This window comes from Meleagris gallopavo, chromosome 5 (assembly GCF_000146605.3).
Source record: "Meleagris gallopavo isolate NT-WF06-2002-E0010 breed Aviagen turkey brand Nicholas breeding stock chromosome 5, Turkey_5.1, whole genome shotgun sequence".
Lineage (NCBI taxonomy): Eukaryota > Metazoa > Chordata > Aves > Galliformes > Phasianidae > Meleagris > Meleagris gallopavo.
In genome coordinates, this window is record NC_015015.2 from 12,683,522 (window position 1) to 12,697,706 (window position 14,185).

The 14,185-nt window shown below is 38.9% G+C and overlaps 1 protein-coding gene across 1 annotated transcript; it reads left to right on the forward strand.

Moving 5' to 3' along the window:
• The first annotated feature begins 134 nt into the window (after window positions 1-134).
• On the forward strand, window positions 135-12,886 carry LOC104911028 (nucleobindin-2-like). The gene is made up of 4 exons (XM_010711087.2): window positions 135-230; window positions 9,805-9,948; window positions 11,281-11,388; window positions 12,680-12,886. The coding sequence occupies exons 1-4, from the start codon at window positions 135-137 to the stop codon at window positions 12,869-12,871; spliced, it is 540 nt and encodes a 179-aa protein (XP_010709389.2). The 3' UTR covers window positions 12,872-12,886.
• Window positions 12,887-14,185: the final 1,299 nt, after the last annotated feature.

Here is a 14,185-nt window from a genome sequence, read left to right on the forward strand (position 1 = left end):
GCTGAAGCAGCGGCGGGGGGGGAGGTGTTGGTCCTCAGGAAGTAACGCGCCGGCAGCCCCGCGGGTGGGCGTGCGAGCGGCTCTCTTCAAAGCAGCGGGAGGAGTTGAGGCACACCTGGCAGCTGCGCGCCTCGATGGCCGGCATTGCGCAACCACGGGAAAACCTCGGCTGCTTTGTCCCACGGACGGGGATGGTCTCGCTAGAAGTGCCTGTTGACGTTGTGTCTGCTGTAGTACTACTGGAGGAACTAAGTAAGATTCTGTAGTGCTAGCTCAAAAATAATTCAGAAAGTGCGGAATCGTGGTCATAAAGAGGGACACGAGAAATACCCTCTGTTGTCGGAGTTGTATTTGCTGTAGAGAAATAAAGCCCGGCATTTCTAAGATTAGACCATCACCGCACCAAAACTAGGGCAGCAGGAGTGCACCATGGCACTGAGCTTAGCCTGGAGAGTTGCTGTGTGTTGTTTGGCATTTACTTTTCTCACACGCTGAAGAAAAATCCTGTAGGTGACTCAGTATATAAACACTTCTACCCAGATTCTGCAGTGCCTGTCTCTCTCACCTAGCCTGGTGAGCACAGGAAGGTTTTCTACTCCTCAATCTGGGTAGGAGGTTCTTTACTTAGAGGTCCTGGTACAGCTGCCCAGAGAAGCTATGGGTGCCCCAACCCTGGAGGTGCTCAAGACCGGCTGGATGCAGCTCTGGACAGCCTGATCTATTGGTGGGTGGCAACTCTGCTCACAGCAGGGGGTCTTTAAGACCCGTTCCAATCTAAGCCTTTTTATGACTATGAAAAGACACTCAAAATTTATTTGAAAGCACCTTTCATTATTGTAGACCTCTGCTTAAGGCTCAGAAAAGATTTTGAGAAAGGCCCATGTTTGTGTGAATGCTTAAGATCCACTTACATCTCTTACCATCAGTTGCTGCACAGTGATCTTGTAGTCACAGCACAAGATCTGCCATGGACTGAAACTATTAATCTGATTAAAAAACAGTAACTCCTAAGTGTAATTCTCTCTTTTCCCTCTTATGTGCTGCTATAATCTTTTGGACAGTGGGAATATTTTATTTTAGAATTTAAAAAGATAACTATATATAAGAAGTAATAACATAAACTTATTGAAAAAAATTGTTTTGTAGTAGAACTAGGTAGATCTCATTCACTTCTAACCAAGTTAATTAACATAAAAAACGGGGGGACAGGTGGATGTAACATAAAGCTATCAATCAGTTAATACTGCCCATTGGTCTTCTTCAAACTTCTATTAGCAGTTGTAGGCAAAGGCATCTACCGTAGGCATCAAGAGTGAATTTGCTTCTGCCTGGGTGCTGTAATAGAGGTTGGCAACTGATTATTTTGGTATGTGAAATTATGTTGAGAAAAAACCCTCAAGGAAATACAAACGAAGCAACTACAACAAAAAAGGGTACCTTCCAACCCCTATGATTCTGTGAAAAGATTATTGCTGAATCAGAATAAGGGTGACTTGCCATATCTTGGCTGCATAATGATGGCAATATTGCTAAACCTAAACTTTTGAAGCATATTAAGCCAAGTTAAAAGTTTCATATCTAAAGCTGCCCCCATGTAATACATACATGACTTAAACTGGATTTGTGAAAGGGAAGAACAGTAGTTCTTAGTGATAATAAAAAATGTAAAATATTTTAGTATTGACTCAAATGTCAGAGTGTGAAAATATTGACCTATTCTTCTAGTTACATAGTGACTAAACAAGCATGCTTTACAAAAGAAAGATAAAATCCTTTACTAATAAGTTGAAAGCTGTATCAATGTTGCCTTGATATGAACTCCTGTGCAGCAGTGGCGTTTGTTTAATAAAGTCCTTCCCTAGTCGTTCGCTCAGCAAGCAGCAGAGATCCTGGGAAGCTCCTGTAAGATACCTAACAGACAGACAGAAGCCTTCTGGATAGGAATATTCTTACCTGTAGCTTAAAACACTGCTGAGTACTTAAGACAAATCACATGAAATTAGGAGCAAAATTCATGTCAATTTTCAACAGGAGTAGTTTTGATTCTTATTTGCATGGTTTGACAGTTGGAAAAACGAAAGAAAATTGGTAGAACACTTTTACACTTGTAAAAGTCTTCATCATAGGTAATTCAGAAAACGTGTAGTCCATTTTTGTTATTACATTTCTGATGCTTTGTGTTCTTTATAAAACAAGAGCGAGATCTTTTGGCACGTTTGGATTCCTAAATGTGTAGAAATCCAAGTGAATTAGAAAATGATGGCAGGTATCATTAAGTGGTTGAATATTTTTACATCTGGCTCCATGTTATCTCAGAATCACAGAATGGCCAGGGTTGGAAGGGACCTCAAGGATCACGAATCTCCAACCCCCCTGCCACATCCAGGGCCACCAACCTCCCCATTTAATACCAGACCAGGCTGCCCAGGGCCCCATCCAACCTGGCCTTGAATGCCTCCAGGGACGGGGCATCCACAACCTCTCTGGGCAGCCTGTTCCAGCACCTCACCACTCTCTCTGTAAAGGATTTCCTCCTGACATCCAACCTAAATCTTCCCTCCCTCAACTTCAAACCATTTCGCCTTGTCCTGCTGTTATCTACCTTTTCAAAGAGAGTTGACTCCCCTCCTGTTTGTAGGCTCCCTTTAGGTATTGAAAGGCTGCAATGAGGGCACCCCACAGCCGTCTTTTCTCCAGGCTGTAGAAGCCCAGCTCCCTCAGCCTGTCTTCGTAGGGGAGGTGCTCCAGTCCCCTGATCATCTCTGTGGCCCTCCTCTGGACCCTCTCCAACAGCTCCCTGTCTTTCCTGTACTGGGGGCTCCAGACCTGGACACAGTACTCCAGATGGGGCCTCACAAGAGCAGAGCAGAGGGGGACAATCACCTCCCTGTCCCTGCTGGCCACCCCTCTTTTGATGGAGCCCAGGATACCATTTGCCTTCCGAGCCACAAGGGCACACAGCTGGCTCATGTTAAGCTTTTCATCTATTAAGACCCCCAGGTCCTTCTCCGCAGGGCTGCTCTCAAGGACCCTCCTTCCAGTCTGTATGGATGCCTGGGATTCCTCCGGCCCAAGTGCAAAACTCTGCACTTTGCTGTGTTGAACCTCACCAGGTTCACCCGGGCCCACCTTTCCAGCCTGTCCAGGTCCCTCTGAATGGCATCCTTTCCTTCTGTCGTGTCAACCACACCACTCAGCTTGGTGTTGTCAGCAAACTTGCTGAGGGTGCACTCAATTCCGTCATCAATGTCATTGATAAAGATGTTAAAGAGCACCGGTCCCAAGACAGACCCCTGGGGACGCCGCTCATTGCCGGCCTGTTAGTTCTCAATTTTTTATTCCTGTTGGCTATATACTGTTTTCTCTCCAAAGAGGAAAAAGGCTACTTAAGTCCTGATGCGATAAGTGTTTAAATAATAAAATAATTTCTTGTTGTCTAGAGTAAAACGTGTACTTGTGGGTGATCCCATAGACTTCTTGAAAGGATTTTTTATTTGAGGTGAGAGTAAAAGCAAACTTTTCCAAGCAATACCTCTGTTGCAGGTGGTGGCATACTGGAAATTAGGTTGGTTTTTATGCCAGCAGTGGCAAAATTGCTGTTCTCATTTATACAAAATGGATTTGGATCTGTGAGATTCCAGGTTTGCTGGTGTATTTTGTTCTGTGTATTTAGTTGTAGTAAAGGAAGCTGTACTGATAGTAGATTTATTTTGCTTTGTTTTGTTTTACTTTGCTTTTGAAGTGTGTAAGAATTTTATCACTGAATTCAATGTTAGTTTTTGCTTGCATATTAGTTTCACAAATCTTTTCTTCTGAGCCAGCTTTCCTGGTAAGAAGTGATAAAATCAAGCAAGTTCCTTTTGAAAACAAGACCAATATTTCAGCATTCTTCAGCTTGCAAGACAGCTGCATGGAAACTGATACTGTTTTTCTAAAGCAATGTTTATAGTTCCTTGGAGGCAAATATCATATAAACATGTATGTGCATTTGTGTGCACACGGGTTTTAAAATAATGAACTATTAACATTGCCACAAAAAGGAAAAAACAGTTGTGTTTTCAGGCTTTACTTACAGCAGAGCTGTGCATGTGTAAGAGCAGGCTGTGTGTGTCTTGCTTCTCTGCCATCATTGTTGCTGGATAAAGTTGCCTTCTGAATAATATTTGCTTTTTTCAAACTGGAACACTTGTGTTTTTATTCCTATATAGCATCTCCTATCATTTGGGTGACTCATTTAATAAAACAACTGAACTGGTAAGAAGAAAGGATTCTGCCATCTTTATGTACTTCAGTAATATTAAGTAAAGCTATATTTATGTGCAGTCTTATTAAGTAAACGCTTCAAAAAATGAGAGCATGTTCTTGTGCAGAGCAAACTAAGGAGGGTGTAGTCTGGCAAAAGATTAGGAAAGCACTGCAGATCGAAACCTGCTGGGAATTGCTAGTGATGGATAGAGAAAAACTGACCATCTGAACCAGAGAATAATAATGAATAATAAGAATAATGAAAGGAAAACTCTTCTGTCTTGTGTGGGAGGGACATTTACTGAAAGAGGAGTGATGGAAAAGAGTGCTTATGTATTAAAGTGATTAAATCTCATACAGGAAGAAAACTATGCAGATGTTTTTGTAATTTGGTGGATAACTTGTAAAGCAAAAAGCAGTGCAGATTTTAGTTATTTCAGTTCTCACCTTGTTTTCTGCATGTCTTTAAGAAGTCTAGATCTAGATCTAGAGGTCTGATGGCCTAATAAAAGGACATTTTTCACCAGAAAGAGTGTTTTAGCATAGCCTTGTGAGCTGAAAGGGACTTTTACACTTGTTTCTCCAAATTGTTGCCATATGTTAGCAGTGTTAATACCCGTTTAACTTATGGACAGACGCTGTGAAGCAGATGCATTACCTTTAGATTGATTAACTTCTGTCTTTGGTTAAGATATGATAGTTTACATATTCATGCAGCAGGTCTTCCTGAATGAACATGAAGATACTGTTATGTCAGGTGTTTCTGAACAAAAAATGTGGCAGAATAATAATCTGTTTATGTCTATTTCACACATTTTAAGTATTTTTTTAATGAATTGGTGAGCTAATCAATATATATCTTTTCAAGTCATTTTTAAGGAAGTGGAAAAATATGTGAAATTGAACACTATTTAAACTGCAAAATTGTAAGGAAAAGTATATTGTTGAGAGAGCTAGCTGAAAGTTCTGAGGCAGTGCTTTATATGCTTCATATATCTATTTGTAATATTCCCATTCTAGTATTGAGTTTAGTATAGTCTTAGAAAGAGGAGGATCATGAGATCTATTGTATCACCCATTTTGTTTCTGTTTTTTTAAGGCAGCACTTCCTGTGAAGAGTGTTGGCATCTCCCATATGTACAGCATTAAAATAGGAAGTCATGGTACAGACATGACTATTGAGAGTATTGCTATCATCCTGCATGTGTGCACTGTTGCTCACATAGGTTTAATTATTTGCATATCAGACAGAACACGAGTGCATCAGATGTGTGAGTAGGCCGGCTTATTTTTGTATTCTGCAAGTGTGTTTATGATGGCATTACCCATCACAGCACACATTGGTTTGGCAGGTACAGACATGCAGTGTAACAACACTTACAGTGCTGTGCTGTTCCGCTTCGTATCATCTGCAGGCACTGATACCACTGTATGAGTTCACCCATCTCAGCCTTTGAAAATTTGACACGGAGCATTACTTATCTAAAAAATAATTGTTGTTTTGCTAGGAAGGTGATGGAGACATCAGCTGAATCTGTGCTGTTTTCTGGACAATAGTTATTAAGTGAATGAGAAGTACGTCTGAGGCTGTGTAAAATAGGTGTGCTAATGCCATACTGAGCTGCTTGTGCTCGTGTTGCAAGCTTTAGAAACTGCATTTTGTACATATCTTTCAAAGGCCATAGCTCTTTGTAATTCCAGTGTCTGATTCTGTTCCACTGAAGCTGATAGGAATTTCTGATTATGTTTACTGGGATCCAGATCAAGGTTGCTGGCAGACAGCCTATTTCTTTTTCTTTTCCAATTCTGTTTTTCTGTCCAGGCAAGTACATGGGTAGCTCTGTTTTCTGCTACCTCATTCTTGTACCTCCCACTCAGAGTTTGTTGTTTTTTTTTAAGTACTTTCTGCTCGGAGAAGTTCTGATTTTTTGTTCCCCACCCACCCCCCAAAATATTGGCTTTGTTATGAAGTACAGTATTTATCACCCCTAGAGGATTGCTTTATGAGTAGTTCTCTTTATAAAGTATGAATATTTATTTCCCTAGCATTGTGGTGCTTAGCTAATTTGGAAATTTAAGTTTGCATATTTTTGATAAGATCAGTCTAGAGTTGCATTACCTTTCCATCTAGGTGAGCTACATGTTTTTCTCTAGAACTGCTTGGTTTCCAGATGAAAATTGTAACATTAGCTCTGTTCACGTATTGTTTACAAAGTAACCACTGGATTATTAAAGTCAGCTGGGCAAAATTTATGTTTCTATTAAATTATTAAATAGCAGGAAGAAGAATAGTAGTTAATAATAGGCTAGAGCAAGGCACCCATGGCAGGGCACGAGGATATATACTGTGCATTATGTATCACTCATGACAGTGACCAAATTGACATTGCTTCTCTTCTGCTGCACTGAGACTGTCGATTGGTTTAGTGGCTCATAGGCCTTACAGAGGAAACTGGATCCCTTAGTCAGCCTTGTAGAGTCACGGTAAAATGCCTGGGAGGGATGGTCATCTCTAAGTGGGTTTCCCAAGGGTCTGAACAGCTGCTAAAGATGGGTTGAACTCTTAATAGTAAAGTATTAAGAGGAACAAAAACCAAAACGCCTCTTTTCTTCTCAACCTGCCTCTCATCACTTCCCTCTACTTGCTGAATTTGCAAATGACGCTGAGTTGTCTGTTGCAGCTGATTAATGTCAGGCATCACAGTGAGACTGACTTGTCTCTCCTAATACGTATCAGAGTAGAGCACGTGACTCAGTTGTGGCTGTCACTTTGGGCTGTCACTGTGACTGTCTAAAGGTTGACACATCTTAGTCATCTGCTCTTAGAGAGATAGTTTTGATGACTATTGTCTTGAATTACTGGAAAACTAAATACAGTAACTCCGTCTTTACTTGGTACTTATTTTTTTGTTTAATAATGCATTTCCAGCTTACGTGTTATAGCACAGGTTGTATAACCAGGTGAGTTCCTCAGAATGCTACTGGAAATCCTACTGAGTGTAATGTTGTAGTCTGTGAAGTCAGCTGCAGCATCTTGTTATCCATTTAGATCTTCTCTACTTCTGATTCTTTCTAGTACTTGTGGAATTTTTTTTGGCCTGTTTTATCAAAATGCTGATGATAAAGCCATCCTATGCACAACCTGAAACAAAACTGTCTCATGGGCACTAGATAGCCTTTTTTGTTGTTGTTGTTTCCAGAGCAGTGTATTGCATCAAATAGATGTAAAAACATGCTGTGGTATTGTCCTGTCTTTCCCATTACGTATAACAGCACATAACTGCAGAGGCTGGTACTTTCAGAGGAGCCTAAATTACCTGTGAGCAGAAATCCCACTGAAAGCTAGAAGATCTAGAGGCAATCAGTTTGATTACAGCTTTTGATAGAGAAGCTTTGTGACTACTGCGGGGTCGTTGAGGATGATACAGCTCCAGCTGCCCATCTCAGATCCCTTCTCTTGCCTACATGCCCCTTTAATACCCTACAGAATTTCAGCTTTTTGTTTTACCTGGCTTTTGTTGTTGTTGTTGTTTGTGTGGGTTTTTTTTACTGTAATACTTTCTGTTTAGAGAAGTTATTGTCCTGGTTATTCATCCAGAAACTTTCAAAGATTCAGGTTTCTCCTACTTATTTTTCAAATACGCCAGGTTGACAGATACCAAATTAAGTGTTTGCCTTACTTTTTCATCTGAAAAGACAAGCAAAATGCTAAATTTGACTTACTCATAAATGCACCTCAGTCTGCTTTGGAAATGAACCAACACCTTACAAATAAATAAACAGGCAACAGCGTTCAGAGAGTGGCTTTAACACCAGATGTGGCAATCTACTTCTGGAGAAAAGTGGACCAGGTTAGATGACCTTGGCTGTGCAAGACAGGTAACAGTAAGTGATTGGAGGTTAATGGTTGTCTGCCTGCTAAAGGAACTATCTCCTGCATAACATATATTAATTTAGTAATATTATCCATACTACTGAGCTGTGCCACTAATAGATACAAACCCAGCAGATAGCTCTAACACAGTTCAGGACGACAGAGTTTGAGGGCTTTTTATTTTTTCTGTTGATAGTTTGGGTTTTGTTTGTTTTAGATAAATGGCAAGGTCAATCTGAGTTTCTAATGGGGAACAGACAGTAGTGCTGATGTTCAATCTAATGCTCTCAGTGTGACAGCAGCAATAGCTCTTGCCATCCCACCTGGCAATGGTCAGACGTTAGTAATTTTAAAAATAAGAGATATTTGCTATGACTGAGCAGAATCCACTTAGGTTCTTTTTGCTAAGGATGTAATTAATTAAAAGAGTTTCAGAGAGTCCTTGTAATTCTCAAGCCTTTGATATCTAAAAGACAGAAAAATGGGTGTATTTTTATCTCCAGCTGTTCCACAGTTCCCCAACAAGAGAGACAATAATACTTCTGCATTTCCCATTTTTGTTTTTCTTAATAAGAATGCATTCTTTTTCATAATACTTACATGAATAAAGGATATCAACAGTACTTTAAATTAAGAAGCTGTCATTATGTACATTTATTGCCTTAGTAAAGGGGCAGCTTAATCCAAGCAAAGGTAATCCTCCACTGTTGATTACCAGCACGTGTAGTCAGGAAAACTGGCACTGACACCATAATTAGAATTTGTCCGCTACCTTACCACCCCTCAGATAAATCGTTGCCATTGGATCTGGATACTTTTTGCTAGAATTACTTGCATGACTAGTTAAAGCATTTGTACAGGAATTATTCTTGCAGCAGGCATACTTTAGATTTGACTGCCTATTGTGTCTTTCACGTATCTGAGCTAACCATAGACAGCATTTAACTGACAACTTTCACTAAGCAGGAGATTATCTATATTGCTAACTTAATATTGAATTTGGTGAAGTTTTCTGTAGCATAGCCAAAAACTCTGCACTTTCACAGTAATGGATGAATTGTCTTCAGAGAAAGACTTACAGTTAGATGCTGTACTACCACATTTACTTTTCTTCCTGAACTCACACTGTTAAAGTATTCTATCTTAATAGATTTTGGATGAATGAATCTGTTTTCAATCAAATGCTTCTTTTGGGAGTCTCAGTCAACATGAAACAGACAATATGGCTTATAAAATATTTTGTCTTGCAAATAAAATTTGGAGAGGATCTTGGCTCCAGATTAAGCACGCGCTTCACTGCTGAAGCCTAAGAACTGTAAGCATTACTACTAGGATCTGATTCAGTGCCCGTAATTATCTGCAAGAATTTCCCAATTACTTCAGCAAAGACAAATCAGAGTAGGAACTCTGGTATTATTTATCCAAGACTTGGCCATCCTAAACAAGTACATGAACACCTCTTCTTGTTTGCAATGCAACATTGCTGTGTGCACAACAGCTAATCTGCTTGTGTCATAAAAGCCTTTAAAATTAATGCTATATTTAATTTCTTGAGTTGTAGCATTCCCTGAGAACACATGGAAAGTAGGTTATTCCAGGTGTCTATATAGGAACATCAAATAATTCTAATCAAATAGTATGATAACATCATTCATGTTATTTTTTGTGACTTGATCTCATTTCAGATGAAGTGGCGATCTCTCCTGCCCCAACAATGTATTTTGCTGATACCGTGTCTCCTAATGGCTTTGGAAGCTGTACCTATAGACATAGATAAGACAAAAGTCAAAGGAGAAGGTCACGTAGAAGGAGAGAAGATAGAAAATCCAGTAAGTGTAACAAAATAAATCTTCAGTGAAATAAGTAGTTTGTTTTAGTTACTAGTAATCCACCTATAGCAAGCTCCTATCCTGAAATTTAGATGTCTTTTACCGGAGCTGTATTCAGGGAAGAAATGAATATCAGCTGGGATTATCAAACATGGTACTTTCTGCTGTGGTGGGGTTCCATTTATATCTGTTCTCTTTTCTTATTCACTTCTCTGAGCTGCTAAAGGTGAGATAGCAAACTGAAGTGAATTCCCCAGCATACAACGGAAAGTACTGTTTATTTTTTCACAGGACTTCTTTGAAGTGACTGACTGAGTGGTGGCTTAGGAAATTCCATTCAATGTTTCCAGTTCATTGCTTCCAATCGAGAAGGAAAATGTTTGATTAGGAGAATTCAACTACATTTCAGAAATAGGAATTTTTTTCAACAGCAGACATACTGTGTTTGTGAGTGCTACAAGCACATCGTACAAAGTTGAGTTTGAGATCTCAAATTTCCTGAAGTGCCAACTGTTTTTGTCAAGAAACAAATCTCCAATATCAGCTTTTAATAGCTGAACCGTGATGTTGTGCTGTGAAAGCCAAATAAATTCTTTTGTTGAAGCAGACTTTCTTTCTTTCCAGAATGGAATTATTCTGTCTAGCACAGTTGTATTTGCTCTGGATTGGTCTTCTGGAGAGTGTTTCTTTGCACCACACTACCATAGGAAAAATCAGAGTGTAGCATATGCCACAGGAACCTTAGCTGATCTAGTAGGCTAAGTCCTGGGTGTAGCTTTGGTTTATCTGTCCTCAGTGCAGATGAACCAGTGCAGTTTCATTAATCTTATATTTGCTTTAAATGTTTCCCAACCAGGCTATCAGCTTCTTTTTTTGAAAGATATACTGATTAAAGCCAAGTAAAACTTCTGGCTGTTGCTTCTGGCAGACTGAAGGTGGCTGCCTTTAAAGGAGGTTTTCTAGGAAATGCAGCAAATAGTCTCAACATTCTTTTGCATCTGGGAGAAAAGAACAGCAGTATTCTGAACCACTCTTAAATTCTTATAATTAATGAATTGCACTGTTTGAAAAGCCTCACTATGTTAACAGAATAGATGGTTGCATGCAACGTGGGTTTCCTCAATGCCTTTCTCCTCTTTGTCATCTGTTGCTGAAACAAATTAATTCTAAGTTCCTACAAGACAAAGATGCAGATCACAAAAGTAGAAGATATGTAAAAGAGCTGTGATACTTGTATTGCTGAGAATTGGATTTCAGTAATATGATAGTATTTACATGAAATGTATTGTTTGGCAGTATATTCTATTCTAAAGTTAACATTCTTTTTTGAAGGATACAGGGCTCTATTATGATGAATATCTCAGGCAAGTAATTGATGTCTTGGAAACAGATAAGCATTTCAGGGAGAAACTCCAGACTGCTGACATAGAAGAAATAAAGGTAAGTTAAATATATTAATTGAGGCTAATTAAGTCTGTCATAATGAACCCTTCAAGATGGACATATCTACATATATATTTAAAGTCTTCAGACCCCTCTCATATTTTGTAAGACACATTTTCTGTTTACCTAGGTATTTATCTCTTTCTGGAGCTTTGTCTTTAGTAAAGGAACAGCAAGTTTTCTGTTAGTTAAAGATTATCCCATAGAAGAATAATAATAAAAAGTACTCAAATGCATGGTTTCTGATTTCTGCCCATCTATTTAAAAGGCTGTGTCAGATTCTGTACAGATAGATACATCCTGACGTACCACAAAAAAGCTGCAAGCCTAGTTCTCACTCAGTTTTTCCTGTTGGGTGATTTGGAACACTGTTTCAAACAGAGGTTTATATGCTTTCTGAAGTGAAGATGGTGTATCATTTGTTGATATGAAGTCATGGAAGAGAATTACAAGAAAGTCATGTTTTCTAGTCTGAGGAAATTGAGAAGCTGTGCTAGAAGCAATGTCAGTGTGCTGAAGTCAGGTATAAGATAGACTTCTGGCATTCTCCGCTGCTGTCCTTTCTCAAGTACCAGTCCAAATAGCACATGGTCCCAAAATCCCGTTGTGTTTTTGTCTTTTGTACTCCAGTGCTCTGTATGGTAGCTGTTTCACGTTCCCCTTTTATGAGCTAGAAATTTTGCATGAGACAGGCAGGAAACAGCCTAGAGCGACAGAGAGGAAATCCTGCCTTTTGCATTGCTTTTAATCCCTCATGTTGCCATTGGCAGCTTTTGATTCCGCTTTCTTCTGTGCTATAACTGGGGTTACTCTTGAAGACTACTGTGAATTACCAGAGCCTGATAAATATTCTTGCAGTACACGTTAATGGCTGTTGCTTTGCTTGTATCTTCTCTCAAGTGTTACAGCTGTCATCAAGTGGCTGAAGACGAAGCACTGTGCTTTCATCTTGCAGCTCTTTTGAATTAGTTTGAGAATGTTTCATCAAGAAATTTATTATTTCTGAACCTCACAAGGCATTTCTGCTGAAGTCAAGCTTCTGCTCTTCAATAGGAGCAAATGTTTCTGGAGAGAGTTTCTAAACCTTTCTGGATCCTGCTCTGTGTCTATAACCATAGGCCTGAAATTTTTTAATATGTTCACTGAATGACTTTTGAGATCCTTGTACGTATGGGCTACACTATGAGAAAAACTACGACTGGTCTGCTGTCTTGCAGCTCACATACAATGGGAATAGTAAAGGCTGCTTTCTTTTATGTTTTTATAGATCAGTTTTGTTTTTTGACAGAGTGGAAAACTTAGCAGAGAGCTTGACTTAGTAAGCCACCACGTGAGAACACGACTGGATGAACTCAAGCGACAAGAGGTGGCAAGATTAAGAATGTTAATTAAAGCCAAAATGGATTCTGTTCAAGGTAAGAATACAAAATCTAAGAAGGTGAACTGGGCACCTGTCCAATACAAGCTAGACAAAATCTAAGCTACGCTGTCCTTGATGTCAATAGTAATAACTGTTATCTGAAAGTAAGAGTGTCCTTTTTGATCTAGCCTATGCACAACAAATATGTATCTTTATAAGAAATTAAGGAGAAAATAAAAGCCATCTGTATTTTATAAATAGCTAAACTTGATTTGGGCAGTGGATTTTGCAGATACATCTAATCCTTTTTCACCTTTTTTGGGTATTTTTGTAGTGTATCAGTTTACAAATAACTCACCGAGAAATAGCCACATTTTGATTATTTTAGAGTACAAGACTATGTTTCATGGATTTCAGGCAGGCTTTTTTTAATTAATAGTCACTTAACATTATGTTTTCATTTTTTCTTTTTAAGTTCTTACTGGTGGAAAGGGGACTGTTTTACAGATTTATATCAAATGATAAACATTTCAGTTCAGAAGATGATTTGTTTTATTTTTGAGGCAATTGGAAGGTCCTGAGTAAAGAGGAACATTTAGGGTGCAGAAACTTATCCATAGCATTTTTTAATTATTAATTAAATGGCTCAAACATACATAGTTCGTTAAGAACATGTATACTTAATTCATTTTAAATAATCTGTTTGGTGCATACTTAGCTGGGAAATAACACATACTATCTCTTTTTACTTAGTACTGAAGAAGTTTTAAGGTTTTTACTTAGAATGAAATCTGTAAGTTTCTTACTAGGTATCACTTCTTGAAGTGAATTAGTTTCCCAGAGATAAAGATCATAACGATGGACTGCATGTTCTTGTTTTCAAAATGGTGTTTTTCACAAAGATGATGTAAGTACTGAATTTGCTTGAGCAGATTGTTTTCTTGCTCATTAAAAACATTATCAAGTTGCAGGGAGGATCCCACTAACTGGAATAGGTATTGTATCAATTTGAAGTACTCCAAGAAGAAGGATCCTAATCCCATTAAGCCAGATTTAGAGGCGGCAAATAGGCCAAAGAAGCACATATATGCAGATGTGTCTAGGGGATATTACTGGAGTCAGGAAAAAAGTCAGATTAATTTGGGAAAGGAGATATTTTTAGTACAGTATCTTTCCAATGAATGCTTTAGATGCTATCATAATATAGTGAAGGAAGAATATAGAGTTTGCTGAGAACTTCAGTATAATCTGTTTATCCTTTGCTTGCTTTTTCTGAAAGTTTTAGTTCAGAGAGTATAGTCCACCAGTAGCTGGACAGTACATACCAGACCTCCACAGGATCTCAGTGTATTGCCTCACATACCTTTCAGACCCTCTGGTTCTTTTTTCTTAAGTGGCTTTTTAGCTGCCAAGAGCCTAATCTCATGCTTATAT

What these genes read in the sequence shown, in the direction of transcription:
- LOC104911028 (XM_010711087.2), top strand. Translation starts at nt 135, where the DNA reads ATGGCCGGCATTGCGCAACCACGGGAAAACCTCGGCTGCTTTGTCCCA. An exon ending in CTGTTGACGTTGTGTCTGCT is followed by an intron (nt 231 to 9,804) that starts GTAGTACTACTG and finishes ATCTCATTTCAG; the next exon opens with ATGAAGTGGCGATCTCTCCT. An exon ending in CTGACATAGAAGAAATAAAG is followed by an intron (nt 11,389 to 12,679) that starts GTAAGTTAAATA and finishes GTTTTTTGACAG; the next exon opens with AGTGGAAAACTTAGCAGAGA.